General features: G+C 43.8%; 1 protein-coding gene and 1 pseudogene across 1 annotated transcript in view; both read right to left on the bottom strand.

Moving 5' to 3' along the window:
- Positions 1 to 1015: 1015 nt before the first annotated feature.
- On the bottom strand, positions 1016 to 1305 carry LOC142424336 (zinc finger protein 706 pseudogene; annotated as a pseudogene).
- A 9593-nt stretch (positions 1306 to 10898) lies between these two features.
- Positions 10899 to 18346, bottom strand: part of SPHKAP (SPHK1 interactor, AKAP domain containing) — a 113646-nt gene continuing 106198 nt past the window's right edge. The window contains exon 11 of the mRNA XM_075530199.1: positions 10899 to 11075. Within this exon, the coding sequence (XP_075386314.1) occupies positions 10899 to 11075 (177 nt within the window). The remainder of the gene's footprint in view (positions 11076 to 18346) is intronic.

Here is an 18346-nt window from a genome sequence, read left to right as displayed (position 1 = left end):
TAGGCATGGGATTAGACATACTTTTAAAAAATGCTTCATCTTGAACTAAGGGAATAAAGTTTTTTACATTTATTATCAGGCAAGTAATATATGTCGTGGTTAGCTTCCGACTCACAGTGACCTTGTGTCGGACAGAAGGAAACACCACCTGTCCTCACAATTGTTGCTATGTTTGAACCCATTGTTGCAGCCACTGTGTCAACTGATCATTCATGAATGCAGAATGACTAAGTTAAACTTCACAAACTCACTGAAATTTAAGAAGCTAAACAATTTATTGGAGAAATCCAGATAGTAAATGAGAGACCAGTCTCCGGCAGAAAGGCAGCATAAAAGAGGAAGGCTCGCAACAAGGTGTATTGACCGAGTGGCTGCAACAATGAGCTCCAACTACTGCAAGGATGGCACAGGGTACGGCGACGCTTTGGTCGGTCGTCCATAGGGTTATTTGGGTTGGTGCCAACTCTCAACACTTAACACCAACATACAAAGGTGGAAGTCACGAGACACTGTGATGGGACAAATATATCGCAAAAAGGTGAGTCTTCTGCGTCCACTAGTTGAGAATGTGAATTCTAGTCTGTGTAAATGGTGTGTGGAAGATCAAGGATCCTTGGCATGGTGGGGCTTTGGAATGTCCACACACTGTTAGGACTGGAGTCCATACGGCAGTGCAAAGTGATTGCTCTATGCTTTCCACGACCAACATTCTTTCTTTTGTTGTTGTTGTAAAATCAAAGTACTACTTTATTAAATGAGTTATTTTACACAATATGAACATCAATATAATTACAATTGTAAAAATTTTTTTTTAACAAGGAGGGACTGATTTTTGGATTTTCAAATCAGAGTCACCTGTACATTGACACAGAATTGTCTTTGCATGACGCCCAAAAGGGAACAGCATTAAAATGAGTGTTTCTGTGGCCCCTTTATTTTTGCTGATCAACAGTTTGTAGAAAAGCAGCTGCAGGCTTGTTACCTAAGGTCTGAGACAGTAGAAGAGTCAAAGGTGTCATGAATTCACCTGTGAACAACTTTATTCTTGAACATCAGCCAATTCTGGAGGAAGTGGAGTCTTAGGATGTTTGCTTTCAAAGTGCTGCTTGAAGGTCTTAGGGTCTGGCATTTGTGTCCTACAGACAGTGCAGGTATATATTAAAGCAGCTTTGGCAGCAGCCTTTTGGTCATGTCCTTGTTTCTTCTTTTGTCCAGCTTGCTTTTTGGCATTTTTCTGCTGAGACTGGATCTTCTGCTGCCCACGAGCCATATCCGGGCTGGAACAGTCCTGCGTCGGAGAGGCCGCGCAGCTTCAGAGGGCCGGCGGAGGTCGCCGGAGGGAGAGGAAGCCGGGAGCGCGCCCAGTACCGCTTCTGCCGCCTCCCGACCAACATTCTTTCAAAAATAAAATATCAGAGACCTGTCTTTTTAAGGAACTAAGAGTTGAGATAAAACAGACAAGGAGATATTTAGGAAATAATATAGATATAGGAAAATATGTACAGTGAACCAGAGAGCATAAATACAGAAATTTCATTCATAAATTATTTATGTCCTGTCACATCATAGCAACTTTACTTGAGACTTGAATTGACTCTTCTCAGTTATAGCTTCTATTCATAGGTCCACGAACTTGAGAGTTGAACTATTCCTTGAGAATCACCTGTCAAATATAGCCTAGTCTAGCTAAGAACTGTATTTATAAATACTCTGCCTGGTTTTAACTCTGTCTCTGTAGACTCCAGTGCTGCTTTTTCATCAGGCATCAGTTGGTGTGACCTTTCCAAAATACAGACAAGGATTTTGGAATCATGCTGATGACATACCCTTAGATTTCTTAAACTGGTTTCCGTCAAGTTGATGGTGACCGATAGTGACACCATAGGACAGGGGAGAATGCTTCCAAAGTTCCAAGGCCACACACCTGTACAGAAGCAGCCTGCCATATTTGTCTCCCACAGAGAGACTGGTGGGGTTTAGATCACTGAACTTTGTTGGATTAGCAGCCAAGCTGCTTAATCACTCTGTCAGTGGCTCTCCTTTACCCTCTGTCCCCCAGCAACAAAACTAATGCTGTCAAGTTGATTAGCTCATGGAAACTACAGAGGACTGAGTGGAACTATTCCCCAGCGTTTCCCAGGGCTGACATCCTACAGAGGCAGAAAGCCGCCTCTTCTGTCCATGGTAGAGCTGGTCCAGACCATGACCCACTGACTAATAGTCTAGCACTCAAGTATGACTCCTTAAACCAGTGGTTCTCAACCCCCTTTGGGGGTTGAACGACCCTTTCACAGGGGTCGCCTGATTTTTAACAGTAGCAAAATGACAGTGATGAAGTAGCAATGGACATAATTTTATGGTTGGGGGGGGGTCACCACAACATGAGGAACTGTATTAAAGGGTCACGGCATTAGGAAGGTTGAGAATCACTGCCTTATACTTTGGTTAAACCAAATTCACTGCCATTGCGTCGCTTTGGATTCGCAGAAAAGGGTGATGGTGGATAGTTTCATCCTTCAGAGCAGATGGTGGGTTTGAACTGCCGGCCTTGCAGTTAGCAGCCCAAATCAGACCAACCAGGGAGCCTTTATTATACTTTGTGTAGTGCCTTGCAATGGACAAAGCATGCTTGTGAACCTTGCCAGTATGAATGCTGACAATAGTCCTGTGGTGAAGGTGTACTCACATGTGCTTTTAGAGAAAAAGAAACTGAGGCTCAGAAAGGGGAATGATTTGCCACTGACTCAAGATACCTTGGTGGTCAGTGGCAACTAAGACTTACAGCCAGATTTCCTTTTGCAAGGCCAGTGCGCATTCTGTCACCATTTCCCATCACACACGACGCCGGCGAGGGCTGAGCTGTGATGTTCTTAGATCAGCCTGGAGCATCATCTGGGCTCTGCGGAGACAGGTGAATTCCTGTGAAAAATCAGAGAATGGAGAGAGAGAGGGGATGCTATTCAGTAGACCATCACACACTCCACTCCAGGTAGATCACCATATGTGATCTGCTTCTGTCCTGTGGAAACGACCCATGTAGCCCCGGGCAGGGTTGACGGATTTCCTGCGGGTTGTTCCGTGTCACGGGTCCTGTCCATTACTCAGTCAGGGGAGTAGCTCATGCCCAGACTCGGAAAGAGCAGGAGTTGTTTCCAGCATGCAATGAGTGACCGGGTCCAAACTGTCCCAATGTCTTAACTTAAGAGAAGACTCTTTTCACTCCCTGGCCCATCAGGAGTCAGCTTCGGCACTTGCTACCCTGCAAAACACTCTTTGCCTCCTACAGTCAAATGCTCCAAACAGGACTTATGACTCAGTTTCCAGTGTGCTTTTGGCTAGATCTGCCTCTTCATGCTGCCACGTGGCCTCCTGTTGGGGTATGTGTCCTCTTTGTCATGGCTGAGCTGCTGGCCAGGGCTCAGTAGAGCTTCCAGATTAAGATGGACTCAGAATAAAATTCTGGTGGATCTACTTCTAAAAACCAGTCTCTGGAAATCCTATTGAGTCCAGCGGGCCGTTCTGCAACATTATCGTGGGAGTGACCTAGAACAGGGCCGAGTTTTTCTCATGGACAGGGTCACTATGAGTCTTGGTGAACTTGATAGCAGCTAACACATAGTAATGCTGCCTTCACAGCTGTTGTGGATCCTAACCAGGTTAATCAATATAAAGCACTTAGAGAGTCTGGCACACAGACGAAGCGTTTATTATTGTTGTTAACTTCGCTGCCATTGTCAGGTCCCCTCACACCTCCAAATCTCAGGACCTGTTGTTTAGTGTGTGTGTGTGTGTGTGCAAAATTTGTTCCCAGTTATAAATAAATTAGAGGAGTCTGAGCATGGAGCACCCAGAGAGAGATCGTCAATACAAGGCTGGCTATTCCACATCAGGACCATCTGGCCAAGCCATCCTCCACTCTCCAGGCTCAGAAGCTGCCCACGCTTGGACTCCCGTCACATGCTCCTTGTCAGACTTCACTATCCTCCAAGGGCTTGCCAGCACGGCCCTGCGGAGCGGTTTGCCTTCCGCTCCTTCCAGAACACATTCATTTCTTTTTGAAAAAAAAATTTTTTTTTAAGCTATGACGCTTCTCTCTCTTTTTTAGAAAAACATTAACTTTAATTTTTTTGGTTTTTGTTTATATATGTATCTTACACACAGATATATATTTGCTGTTCTCTTTTGTTGGTGGAAGATGATAGTTACAAAGAGAAACAGATTCTACGTACTTGCACAATCCCTCTTGTCCTGAAGCCTCCCACCAAGTGTGTGTGTGTGCGCGTGTGTGTGCGTGTGCGTGCGTGCGTGTGTGTGCGTGTGTGCGTGTGCATGTGTGTGCGTGTGTGCGTGTGTGTTCTCACACTCCTCTCCCCCGCCCTAGTTTTCATCCGCTCCCTCTCCCCATCCCTGCTGCCACCTATGGCCTCCTTGCAGTTTTCAAAGTCTTATCTTTTGGTCTAAAAAACTATATTTCTTTTCTTTCCCTTTTCTTTAGAGTGGTGTTCTAAACTATTTATCTTGTGGAACTGACGGACTTTGCCAAGCATAATGATCTCTTATTTTGTCCATATCTTAATGTGTGTAACAGAATTGTCGATGCTTTTTATTGATGTATAACATTCCCTTGTAAGACTATACCTGAGTTTCTTTAGCCATTCCTCTATAGTCATTTAAAAAAATATCTTTGGCTATTATAGAAATTGCTTCAGTAAACATAGATGTGCATATGTCTGTTCCTGCTTTGTTTCTTACTTCTCTAGAGCAGACACCAAGGAGCGAGACTGCAGAAACATAAGGTGTTTGCCTTTGTATGTGTTTGGGGACATGCCCTGCTGGTTTCCACAGTGGTTGCATGACTCGACACACTTGCCAGCACTGCATGAATGTTCCAATAGCTCCACATCTTCTCCAGAAGTTATTATTCTGTTTTGTGTGTGTGTGTTTTGAAAAAAAATGTGGTATCTCATGGTTGTATAATTTGTATTTCTCTTATTGTTAAAATGGGAATTTTTTCATATGCTTCTTGGCTGCCTGGATGTCATCTTTAGTAAACGGTTTATTCTTGTCTTGTGCCCATTTTTCAATTGGGCTATTTGTATTTATTTTCATAAGGTGTTGCAGTTTTCCCCCTAGATTCTTGAAATTAGTTCTTTTGTCTGATGTATCATTGTTAATTTTTTCCCCAAGCTGTGGGATCTCTTTTAACTCTTTTAATGAAACCTTTTCTTTTGGAGGGGGGCTTTTATTTATCTTATTATTATATTTTTCCTTTTCTTAAAAAATCATTTTACTGGGGCTCTTACAGCTCTTATCACAATCCATACATACACCTATTGTGTCAAGCACATTTGTACATTTGTTGTCATCATCATTTTCAAAACATTTTCTTTCTACTTGAGCCCTTGGTAGCAGCTCCTCATATTTTCCTCACTCTCCCTCCCTCATGAACCCTTGATAATTTATAAATTATTATTATTTCATGTCTTACACTAACTGCTGTCTCCCTTCACCCACTTTTCTATGAGTCAGCATCTACTCGATGGCAGTGGGTTTGAGATATACATATTGGTTTTCACCAAACAGCAATCTGTAGGACATTCCATTTGGAAGTGAATTTATAAATTTGGCCATCCTTAGGCTCTATTTGTCATTTTAAAAAGACACAAAGAAAAATGCTTAATTTCAGATACACCGAGTAACATGCTTAAGGACACACTCAGTTGGGACTCGAAGTCACAGCTTTGGCGTCTACTTCCTTGCTCTCTTTTAAAAGAAGAAACCCATGAAGAAAGAGATATATAATTTTTTTTAAAGTGAGACATTCTCATGGGTTTCACCAAAGGTCAGCATGTGGCCTACTGCCTTTGCTATTAAAAATATCGCTTGGTTTAAAGTAATTGTCAAGGAGCTTGAAATAGTAGGCTGGACTAACCTTCCCAAATAGCACATAAGCAGCAAGAGTGGAGTCCAATGCCCTGAAAGGAGAAGGCCTCCTTGGTCTCACCCACCTTCATTCTGCTTCAGTAGCTGGTGACTCATTGCCTTTCCCTCTGCACGGAGAGAAACTCTTGTTCTGACTTCATCTGTGCTCGAGGTAACGCCCTGGCCGTCTGGTGCGAAGAAAGACTTGGACCCACGTCATCACTCTTTGCACCTGGACTTTGTGGTGTTGGGAGCCTCATGGTAGAACTCAGCAGTCCCTGTCACAAACGGGGTCTAAAGCATGCAGAACATAGTGATAATGGGACACTAGAGTGGTAGAAATCTTCCAAAGGAAATCGATACATGTTGGTAATGACAGAAGGGGAAAACCTGGGAAAGAGCGGCCTCAACAGGAAAGGAGAACATGAGGTTGGAGATGGATATGGAACTTGAATGGGACGAGATGTGGTTCAGCATCACCTGCTACCCTAAAGGTTGAAGGTTCAAACCCACCACAAACAGAAGAAAGGCCACAAGGGCTACTTCTGTAAAGACCCCAGACGTTGAATAATTCCTAAGAGTCTAAATAAAGTTAGAACAATGGCAGAGATCATGCAATTTGAGAATCAGACAGCACACGGTGTGCAATTGGGTAGTGCAGACCAAAGGAGCACTTTGGAGTTTTTATGGTCCATGGAACAGAGAACGCTGAGGAAGACTGTTTCTTTCTTTCTATTCAGTGAAGGCTGTTTCTACTGCTCATCATATGTCTCTTGAAAATAGGTTCTGCCTCTGTATTGTGCTTGGGCAAGAAAACAAGAGGCACAGGTGTCTGAGGGTCCATGCCTGTCATGTAGGCTCCCAGATGGCCAGACAGCTGCTTGTCTGAAATGCAGGAGTCAATAATCAGGAACTGTTCACTGTCCCAAATATGATGGAACAAACGAGTTATTATTTCTAGCAGTTAGATTGCAGCCCTGGTGGTGTGACTGGTTAAAAATTGGGCAAAGCTAAAACAAACAAACCAACAAATAAATAGTACATAACTAAAATAAGAGGCAAATGCTCATTAAAAGGCTATATTTACACAAGCCTGAAGGTAGTTACATAAGGTGTCCTGAGCAGCTTTGTAGGAGGTGCTTGTCTCTGGGAAGCCAAGAGAATTACAAAATCAAATTGTGTTCCTAGGATTCATGCCTAAGCATCATCACATGTAAGTCAAAATCTCAGTCCTCCCAAGACCTTTCGGACATCTACTCTGGATAAGAAGGAGTAGTGGGATATACGGAAGAACTTACAGATGATTAAGATATGTTTCATCCCCAAGAAGCTTAGAGTGTGAGAGCACAATCCATATTATTCAACTTGCCATGATAGGAGAGAGAGAAAAACACATCTTACAGCCATGAGGATCCCTTTACTTGTGAACAAAGTGAGTGTTAACGATAATTTTTCCATCTGTAAGAGAAAACATAGCGGGACCCCCATACCTTTGCTGATGTCACTCCTCTACTATGCAGATCTGGGCTTGTAACGCCTTTGCTTAAAAGCCCTCCTGCCCACAGAATACATCTGTGGCTCCTTGAGCAGCAGTAAAAAGTCTGAAAATGCAGCTTCAATTTCCATTCCCTGTCTCAAGTCCAGGGCCTTCCTCAGCTCACAGCCTGTCTTCTGCTTCCATCAAGCTCGTAGTTGTGTCTCAGACTGCCATACTCATATTTCATGTCTCTTCTTTCTAGATTTTTAGCGTCCTCACTAATTTTATCCTATTGTTAAACAACTCCACTATCCCTCAAAGGCTGAGCACCAAAGCTTTCCCTTAGAGGTGGCCCCAGATTGTCACCAAACAATAATCATTCTCCCTCTCTGTTCCTTCCTGTGGCAATTCATGCAACTGTAGTAGAGTGATTGCTATATTGTCTTGTTAGATTTTGATGTGTCTCCCCTGTCTGAATATTCTCCAGCTTCAGTCTGAACTTACGTGTGAACAATTGATGGTCTCTTCTCCAGTCAACCCCTGTCCCATGTGTACCTGCTGATATTGAGCTTTTCCATCATCTCTTCCCACAGATGTAATCCATTTGATTTTTGTGAATTCCATCTGGGAAAAGGAATTTTCTAGGAATGAGTCATTGGTTTTGCAAAATCCTGTGGTGCCATTTCCAGTTTTTTGTCAGTCAGCAAGACCATGTTTTTCAACTACTATTCGTTCCTCTTTGTTTCCAGCTCTTGAGTCCCAAATCTGTGTGTAATTCAAATCTTTATTTAAGGCTCCTACTATACTGTTCAACATTAGTAGCTACTAAATTTGGTTGGGAGACAAGGGCTATCCAGCCCTTTGTTTTTTCCTGTCTTTTTTTTTTAAGACTGGAGGACGCAGGCTCCTCCCTTTTTTACCGAAACACCCTACAAATCCTCAGACCCTGTCCCCTCAAAGCACTGTTTACACTGTGAGGTAGTTAGTTTATTGTGCCAACCTGGCTGATAAACACATGTGAGTTTAATTGAAGGGTAGAGGGATAAATGGCTCCGTGAGCCTTGCCTTTCTAGTTCTCAGGTATCTTTCTTTCTGATGGTCAGTCCAGGGTGCAGCTGCCTTAGCCAGTTCCCTACTTCAGCTTGGAAGGCTCACTTCCTGCAGGACATCCCCAAGGAGAAGCCGCACGGACCTACCCCGATACAGTCCTGGGTGCTGGAGCAGCCGTGTGGAGACTCCTGCCAGCGCTGAGATGCTTATACACTCACTGACTCAGCTTTCCTCCTGCAGTCGGCATCATTGTGTCTGTTTTGTGAGATAGAGGAGGACTTTGTGGATTGGTGTCAGACATATGGGTTAATGCTTAACATGTGGGCTTGGGCAGCACTGGGTTGGGATGTTTTCTTGATGTGCACTTAATCTTATATAAATCTCTCTCTGTTTCTGTGGATTTGTTTCTCTAAAGTACTGAGACTAAGACACTGATAGCTACACACTAGTGTTTTTAACCCCCAGGGCACATTTGATTGTGTTGACAGTTATTTTTATCATGATTAGGAGAGCGGCATCTAGTTTGCAGAGGTTCGGAATGATGCTAATCATCCTGTAAAGCAGAGGACATTATAACAAAGAATGGTCCTTGCTGAAATGCTGGCAGGATGGACACTGGAAGATTCTGATTTTTCTCAAATATAACTGATCCTAGCAAATCTAATTGGTGACCCTTTACTTATTAAGAAATTGTAGATCAGAACTGCAAAACTTGTCTAAGGATGAAGACACCACAGATTTTGGTGTCTCCACATGATATTTACAGGCCTTGAAGAAAAAAGATCAATCATTAGGCAACATAAATTTATTGATTTGTTTGCAACATTAGGTACAACATAATTTCATCACAAGTTATACAATCCAGTATTATAATTTGTGCTTGGTAGGATAAGTAAACGTTTGGTTGAACACAACGAAGTCTACACAAGATTATCCAGAATTGTTGAAAAGATAAAGATATCCGTTTGCATTTTGTAGCACAAAGAACTTTCAGTTTGAGGTGGTGAGTAGACTCTTCTAAAGGTTCACCTTTGGTGAATGCGCCAAATTAAAAATATAACCTGAATCCGACTACGTGTGCAATAACTGTTCAATGAGCAGTGCGAAGGATCTCCAGGGCAAAAGTCTGGCTCACAATCTACTTTGGAATTTCAGATGCGGATGAATAGCTCAGGCCAACATTGATAGTGAGACCCTTTTTCACATATAAAATCATACCACAATCAAAAATATAATGTAAAAGCATAGTGCTTCGGGAAATTGTCAATACACACCTATTTTGAGCATGAACAAAGAAGCCAGGGTAGCTCATTCCATTGAAAGGACAGACGACTTGGGTGGGTGCGAGATATATTTTATTTTCAAAGCAGTAAATCTCTTTTATTAATACACTGAAAACACGATAACGTTTTCCTTCCCTCCAATTCAATTCCAATCTCTGAGTCAGGAAAGGAGACCATTTAGAGTAGGATCCTAATTGGTCATGTCGACCTCAAAGTTATTACCCTGTCCCAGCCATTATAAATATCATGATAGCAGTCATGCCAACACATTCACAATCAGACCAACCACTGCAATCAAATGTCAATCTATGACCGAAGGTAGCAATCTCTTTATAGTTTGTCAGTCTCTAAGCTAACTCAATATATTATTTAAGATGTCACTCTCTTCATACTTCATAATAAAATAAAGTCTAAGCTTGCATTTCATATAATTTAACACACATGTTTTATCTCAAAGGACTTTTTAAAATATAAAGAAAGCTTTCCCACATGGTAGGAACTCTATGATCATGTTACTAACGTCATGTAGTGGTGAAGACCAGACACTCTTCAATCTTCCTCTTTCTCAGCTGACGAGTGGTGGTCTGGGCAGCCTGGAGTTCCGATATTGTTGAGAAGAGGGAACATTTATCTGCAGCTTGCAGTGATGTTTGGAATCACCTCAGTAGAGTCCAGTGTTATATTCTTGCACTCCTGTAGATATCTACTGAGACTGGTTGACTGTGGAAATCTTTTACAGAAAAGTCCTTGAAATTTCTCACCTGTATCTGCATCAGTAGCCCCTTCACCCACTCAGATTAGGAAAGTAAAAGTTAGAGCCTTGTTTCCAAAACAGTCTTGACCAGTGAGTCATTTTCCCAGGTGATTCACATCGCTGGAGACATGACATATCATGTTACACTATGAAATGTACACGAGGACCGCTTTCCTGGAACTTGGACCTGGGTATGAGCTTTCTAAGTTGGGAGCCGCCGTGGTTCCAGGCATTTGAATGCAAGCTCTACTGAACGCATCCACAGGTGGGATTGGCCTGTGCAGCGCTGTGTTCCATTTCCCCCCTGGTGCCTTCCCTGGGCAGTAAACTTGAGCAGCAGATTTTTGTACAGCTCTGCTAACAGGATGCGATGTTTTGAGAGAGTCTGGAGAATTTTACAAACCACTGGGACCTAAGCTGGAGGGAAGGAAAGGGAGGCTGCGCAGTCCGAGTGGTCCAAGAGCCAATCAAAGAGACTCAGAGGCCCCTCCTTCCTCTCCTCACGCATCTTGCAGTACTGGACAACTGCATGGAAAATATCCCCCACTTTCCAGGACTTCCGATGTACCAGACGCACAACATCTAGAAACTAAAATAGAGCACAGAGTTAGGATGTTGATCACAGAGGTTCTTTCAAAGATTAAAAAAAATCATTTTATTGGGGGCTTGTACAGCTATTATCACAATCCATCCATCCATCCCTTGTCAAGCATATTTGTACATTTGTTGCCCTTAGCATTCTCAAAACCTTTGCTGAGGAGCTGATACCAAGGGCATGAGTAGAAAGAGCTCATTGAATCATTTTCCTAACACCGTCATCTTGTTTCCATTGTCCTGCCCAGAGCTCTCTCGTCTGTAGCTCTCTCTAGGACGGGGACCTATTGTCCAGGATGAATTTGTGCCTTTTATAGATAGCTCAGATCATTAGATAGCCCCTTTTTTCCACCGAATTGGTTGAGATCATCAACCAAAGATGTATACCAGGCATAGGGCCGGCAAGGCATGGCCTCACACTTTAATCAGATGGAGAAGAGTTCGAGTGGGATCAGATTCACTAGTGGGCACTAGTCTCCCGTGGCCAATGGGCCCCACTTTGCAGCCAGTGCATGGCAGATGTCCCCCATGTGCACCTCTTGTGTGGCAAAGGAGACCCCACGTCCTCCAGGATGGGGACAGGCACAGAAGTGGGGTTGGCTAGGTGGCAGTGCAATAGCAAGAGACAAAAAACATGGTGGGGCCCAGGACAGAGAGGAAGATTCTCTGGTAAAGTAAAAGATTTGGGAGAGAGAAAGACCTAATTCTCAGTCTCCTTTTATGAGACTGTTCTGGGTCGATGGCTTCTGCTGAGGCAGCTCAGATGGGAGGGGCAGGATAGACCACCCTCCCAACACCACCCTCCATGGATGAACAGCGTGGGGAGGGGGGAGTGCCAGATGGAACAATGCCAATTCTCCTCTTAAGGGTCAGTCTTTCAGATATTTGAAATATCTACTCAGGTCAGCTGGTTCCCGGGCTGGACTCCTTTGAGTTTGGTGGGTCTATAACACCGTGTCCCCAGTTCCCTCCACCTGTGTCTCAGATCATTTCTCATAGGATGGATGCCACAGGAATCTGAACAGATACCTGGCAAATGAAAAAATGTCAAATGAGCCCAATGTTAAGCTGGGGTAAGGTACTCATTTCTCACTCATTTGGGGTAATGTATTCATTCCTCACTCATCCGGACAAGCCTTCTCTTTCCCACAATCTGCTGAGCTGAAGCACCGAGAGAGTTGGTTTTGTGGGGAGAGGGGAGATCGTCATTTAGGAAGTGTCTGCTGGTGGAAAACTTGGCAAGAGATGATTGATGGTTGAGCAGTCTGATTAATCTAATGAGCGTCACTGAGTGATACAGGCAAAATGTCTAATTAGTTACGGTGTTGCATGCACTCTTACAAGAACAAAAAGGTTGCCTTTCCACAGCATTGACACCTCCCCCTCCCCCCTCTCCCGCCTCCCCCAGAGATATCCCCTGGCTACTGGTAATGGATTCGATGGGCCACCACTTAGCAAGTTCTGGGCTGCAAGTGTATTGTGCATTTGGACAGCCAGGAAATGGGTGAATCCTGAGAGAGAGCTCTCTTGATGGAACTGGGTGGTCACTGCCAGTATGAGGGTCTCTCAGATGCTCTGGTCAAGTGTTTTGAAAGAAACGGGATCCAATCTCATTCCGTTCTGCCAAAAAGCTTGTGAAGTAGGCATTTGCACACACACACACACACACAAACACAGACACACACACCCTAAAGTACAGAGGACTTGAGAGAGGAAAAGCTGATCTTGGAATCCATGGTATATTAACACTCTAATCCTATCCCCTTTTATGCTACTTCACTCTGGTGCAAGGTGAATAGGACATTGATATGTGCACGGGCACCAGGAGGTGGGATAGATTGGGCATCTGGCGCTGTTTTATAAGAATGAAAATCCTATTTATTAGAAAGAGGAGGACTGCAGTTTAGTTACTATTCCTCTTCAATGTCTCCTTCTAGGCGCAGGGCTTTGCACTTAGCTCTTTTTTTGTGCACTCCGACTTGTGAGCTTTACCCGCAACAGGGATACAAATCTACTCCCACGCCCAGCCTTGATCATCCCCTCATTTGTGTTATTTCATTTCAGTGACTGAGAAAGTGCCTCAGAGAGAACTACTCTTGGATTATGTACCTTCTCCCAGCTGTTACTACGCCTGCTATGTGCAATCAGGTCACGCAGAGCCTTTGGTTCTTGTTCGTCTTGAGTTGGCATATTCAGAATAAAGCAATCGTCTAGGCTGAAGTTGAAATACTTACCTTTTCACACCTGGAAACATATGCAGACCCTCAACGCATTTTCAGATGATGTGAACGGGGAGCCGGATGAAAGGGCAGGCAGATGGCAATGATACTCTAGGTTGCCGACTTCCAGGGGACGGGCGTGGTGACTGTCCATTTATATTTCATGCTGACACTTACGAAGTACTCAAAAAGTGATGGTTGAATGAAGATATGAATGATCAAAGGGAGTCAACTAGACCTTCAAAGTTGTTAAGGGTTTGATATACGGATCAACACCCAGTATCAGTGAGCATGGACCTGGAAGAAGTCTTCATTCTTAGAATTTTGACAATGGATTCCCACAGACACAATTCAAAATTAAGCATTAAATCTGCATATGTTCGAGGCAGCTTCTTATGTTTGAGAGACAGTGGGTGGTGTTTTTTTTTCTATTGCATATAGAGTCCCGATGCGTCCGAGTGGATTTGGTGACACTCAACAACAACTACAACTCCTGCTACAACAACATGTACATCTCACAGGAGTTGGCTCAGCACTTGCCTGCTGCAAGCACACGGCACAAAAATGGTTGGAGGTCATGGATAGAAGCAGACTGAAAGGAGGCCACCAGGACCAGTTTTGTGGAGTCGTTTTGTGACCCTGGCAATTCGATGTGGATCAGAATAGAACTGCGCTCCACAAGGTTTTCAGTGGCTGGTCTTTGCAAAGTAGGTCACCTCTGAATGGATTTGAACCTCCAGCCTTTTGGTTAGCAGCCAGGTGCATGACCAAGGGATTCTAATTATATATTATTGTACTTGTTTGCCCTGTGTTGGCTTAATCAGAATATATAGGTGTATATATATGCTCATATACATATGCTCTATCTATCTATCTATCTATCTATCTATCTATCTATCTATCTATAATCATCTAACTATCCATCTATTCATCCATTATCTAGCAAGTTCGCTAGCCACTACAGCACAGAGGAAACCATGCAAGGGCAGTCAGCATCTGCCTCACTGTCTCCAAGTCCAGGCAGATACTCGAGAAATCAGATGTCACCCAGTGCTCTAGCCCCAGTCAAGACAGCATGCTCAGAGGCTGCAATGACTTTATTACAGACTCGGAGTCCTTGAAACATCTGCAGAGCTTATGACCAGGAACGGCTCGAAATTTCTTTCCTCCATTCATTAAAACTAAGGGGGGAAATGACACCAAAATGAAGCTGAAATTGTGAAGTGGCCAGAGGGGACATTTCCGGCTCATTACCGCCGACAATGGCCCTTTTCGGCCGCATCTCTTTCCCAGCTGGCCCTCCGCGGGTCCTGTGATCGCGTGGTATTTTCTTAATGAGCTTGAGCATGTCAAGGTTCTGGGGTTTTTCATTTCACGGCATCAGAAATAGAAGAATCAAAACAAGTTCACTTCCTGCCATTTCCCAAATCAAGAGCAATCGGGTTTCTTTGTGCAGAGAGTGATTTGGAAGAAGCAAGACGAGGTTACGTTTTATGAATCCTGTTTCAGGAATCACTTGGCTGCTAACCAGAAAGGTAGGAGGTTTGAATCCGCCAGCCCCTGCACAGGAAGAAAGACGTGCTGCTCTGCTTCTTTCTGGAAAGATTACAACCTAGCAAACCCTCTGGACCTGTGCTTCTTTGTCACAGGGGTTTGCTATGGGTCAGAATCGATGGCAAAGTGCATCACCACCATATCGTTGGTAGGCTTATTGGAAAGGAATAATAATAATAAATAATAATAAAAATCTTCCCCCAAAACAACAACAACAAAACCTCAGTACCATCTAGTCCCTTCTGGCTCACAGTGACCCTACAGGACAGAATAGAATTGTCTCGGTAGCTTTCTGAGACTTTAACTCTGACGGTAGAAACCCTCATTTTTCTCCCATGGAAGCGCTGGTGGGTTCTGGTTCTGAATTGCTGACCTTGTGGTTAGCAGCCTAACCTGTAGCCCACTACACCACCAGGTTGCCACCATACTTGGCGGCCTTCATGTTGTCAGGTAAGCATTTTACTCTTTTGATGACTTGTTGACATAGTCTGATGATGGGGTCTGTCCACAGGAATTGTTTCAAGGTATGTGGTTTGGGAGACACAATCAACTTGGGTTTTTGAAAGCAGCTACCTTCTTTTGTGCCACATAGAATTAGATTTCAGCAGCACAAACAAGCCCACCAGGTCTTCCATTGTTCCTGGCAACTCTTTTCTGGCCCACAAGGCCATGATCCTCAATCTTGGCGATTCTCTGAAGCACCAGGGATCACTGATGCCTGGGTCTCTGTGCTCAGAAGTGATGATCATGTAATTGGTTAGATCACCGGGTGAGGGTTCTGATGAAAAACCTTCCCAAGTGACTATGTTTAGAAATCATAGCTAAAGGACAGCGTCAAAGATTGTTTCTTATATTTATAAATAATGAGCCTGGGGATCCAGTTGTCTTTATTTTTCCTTCTTTTTGGATGTACTTCTTTGAAAATGAGATGTGTGTGTGAGTTTGTGTGAGTGTGTGTGTGTGTGTGTATGAGTGTGTGTGAGTGTGTGAGTGTGTGTGTGTGTGTGTGAGTGTGAGTGTGTGAGATGTGTGTGTGAGTGTGTGAGTGTGAGTGTGAGTGTGTTAGTGTGAGTGTGTGTGATTGTGTGTGTGTGATTGTGTGAGTGTGTGTGTGAGTGTGTGTGAGTGTGTGTGAGTGTGTGAGATGTGTGTGTGAGTGTGTGAGTGTGAGTGTGAGTATGTGTGAGTGTGTGTGTGAGTGTGTGAGTGTGTGAGATGTGTGTGTGAGTGTATGAGTGTGTGTGTGAGTGTGTGTGTGTGAGTGTGTGAGTGTGAGTGTGTGTGAGTTTGTGTGTGTGTGAGTGTGAGTGTGTGTGTGTGGGTGTGTGTGTGAGTGTGTGTGAGTGTGTGTTTGTGAGTGTGAGTGTGTGTGTGTGTGTGAATGGTTATATCAACATCTTTTGTGCTCAATGTCTACTTTGCCTGTGGAATGGAACACAAAAAGGGACAAGAGGACGCTTCTTTCCTACACTCGGTTTCTGGGACAAAGGAGGGAACTTAGCTCATTTTCTCTCTTGGTACATTCTGTTCATGTTACCTCTGAGCAAAATTTAAGTTCCGGTGCAGGCTGACAGACAAGACGGACACTCCATTCACTTGAGTGCAGTTTTCAGCCCATCTCTGCTCCCTGACACGCGTGGCTGTTGAGTCAGTTCTAACTCAGAGCTAACCTACACACGAAGGAGAAGGGCTCTCTAGGGGCTCTGAGGCTGTACATTTTGAGGGACGCTGGTTGACTCATCTGTCTTCAGCAAAGTGCTGAGTGGGCTCCACTGTTACCTTAGCAGCCCCTCAGGTAATGGCTCCCCGAAGCTCGCGGAATTTAAATAGAAGAAAAGGAGTTGGATGTAGGGATGGTTTGCATCTGGAAAGTAGGACAATGAGCAACTTGGGTGTCTTTATAAAAGTTGTACACTTGTTGCTTTCCTGATTTAAAAAACATCATTTTATTGGGGGCTCATGCAACTCTTATCACAATCCATACATCCATCCACCGTGTCAAGCACATTCGTACATTTGTTGCCCTCATCACTCTCAAAACTTTTGCTTTCTACTTGAGCCCTTGGTATCAGCTCCTCATTTCCCCCTCCTTCTCTGCTTCTCCCTCCCTCATTAACCCTTGATAATTTATAAATTATTATTTTTCATATCTTACACTGTCTAATGTTGCCCTTGACTCACTTCTCCACTGTCCTTCCCCCGGGGAGAAGGTTATATGTAGATCCTTGTAATCAGTTTCCCCTTTCCCCCCACCTGCCCTCAACCACCCTGGTATTGCCACTCTAAGCACTGGTCCTAAAGGCATCATCCGTCTTGGAGTCCCTGTGTTTCCGGTTCCTATCTATATCAGTGTACATCCTCGGGTCTAGCCAGATTTGTAAGGTAGAATTGGGATCATGATAGTGTGTGGGGGGAGGAAGCATTTAGGAACTAGAAGAAAGTTGTATGTTTCATCATTACTACACTGCACCCTGACTGGCTTGTTTCCTCCCCATGACCCTTCTGTAAGGGGATGTCCAGTTGCCTACAGAAGGGCTTTGGGTCTTCAATCTGCACTTCCCCTCATTCACAATGATATGATTTTTTGTTCTTTGATGCCTGATACCTGATCTCATAGACACCCTGTGATCACACAGGCTGGTGTGCTTCTTCCACATGGGCTTTGAGTTGCTCTCCTGATTTGTTGAGTTTGTTTTTACCTCAAATTAAATAAATCAACTTTAACTGATACCAAGGTCACTATGAATGAAATATATAAACGCTTCTAAATTATTGGGCGTCAGGATTATCAGCAATCATTGTCTTGGCATTTCATATAATTTCTGGCCACTGTGAATTTGGGCACGTGGTTTGTTTTTGAGCACGGTGGATCTCAAGCTTCAGAGTGTGTGAGAATCATTTCATCTGGAGGACGTTGTTGCAACAAGCTTATGTTGGGCCCCATTTCCAGAAAGTGATCAAGGGCTCAGAAGAGCCCAGGATCCTGACTTAAGACAACAACGTGAATAGAGTTGGAAGCAGATTCTTCCCCAGAGCTACCAGATAGGAGCCCACACAGGAGCCATCTTGATTTCTGCCTCGTGAGACCCTTGGTTGGGAACCCAGATGTCCCCACCTGAAGGACAGTACATTTGGCCGTTGTTTTAAGGTGCGAAGTATAATTTGGAGCACAGCAATGGAATGTGAATATGGCAACATGATGATCAATTTGAAAATTTTAGAAGGCAGTACATTTTCAAATGATGCAAAATTGAGGTTGAAGAGATTGGCAACCGATAGGCATGGCTCAATCTCAGATTAAGACTGGATAATTGAGATGCTATCACAGGTCAAGGTAGGTCTTAGAGCCATAGGACGAGAATAATGGATGCTATTCATTCTGACATTGGCCTAGAGTTTTTTCCACCAGCTTTCTGTTTCTGGTAAGTGGGAACTATATGGAGAAAACCTTCGTACGAATATGTTCTGGTACAGAATTAAGCAATGTCTCCCC

The sequence above is a fragment of the Tenrec ecaudatus genome, chromosome 13, assembly GCF_050624435.1.
Source record: "Tenrec ecaudatus isolate mTenEca1 chromosome 13, mTenEca1.hap1, whole genome shotgun sequence".
NCBI classification, from domain to species: domain Eukaryota; kingdom Metazoa; phylum Chordata; class Mammalia; order Afrosoricida; family Tenrecidae; genus Tenrec; species Tenrec ecaudatus.
This window is presented reverse-complemented; position numbering and strand designations above follow the sequence as displayed.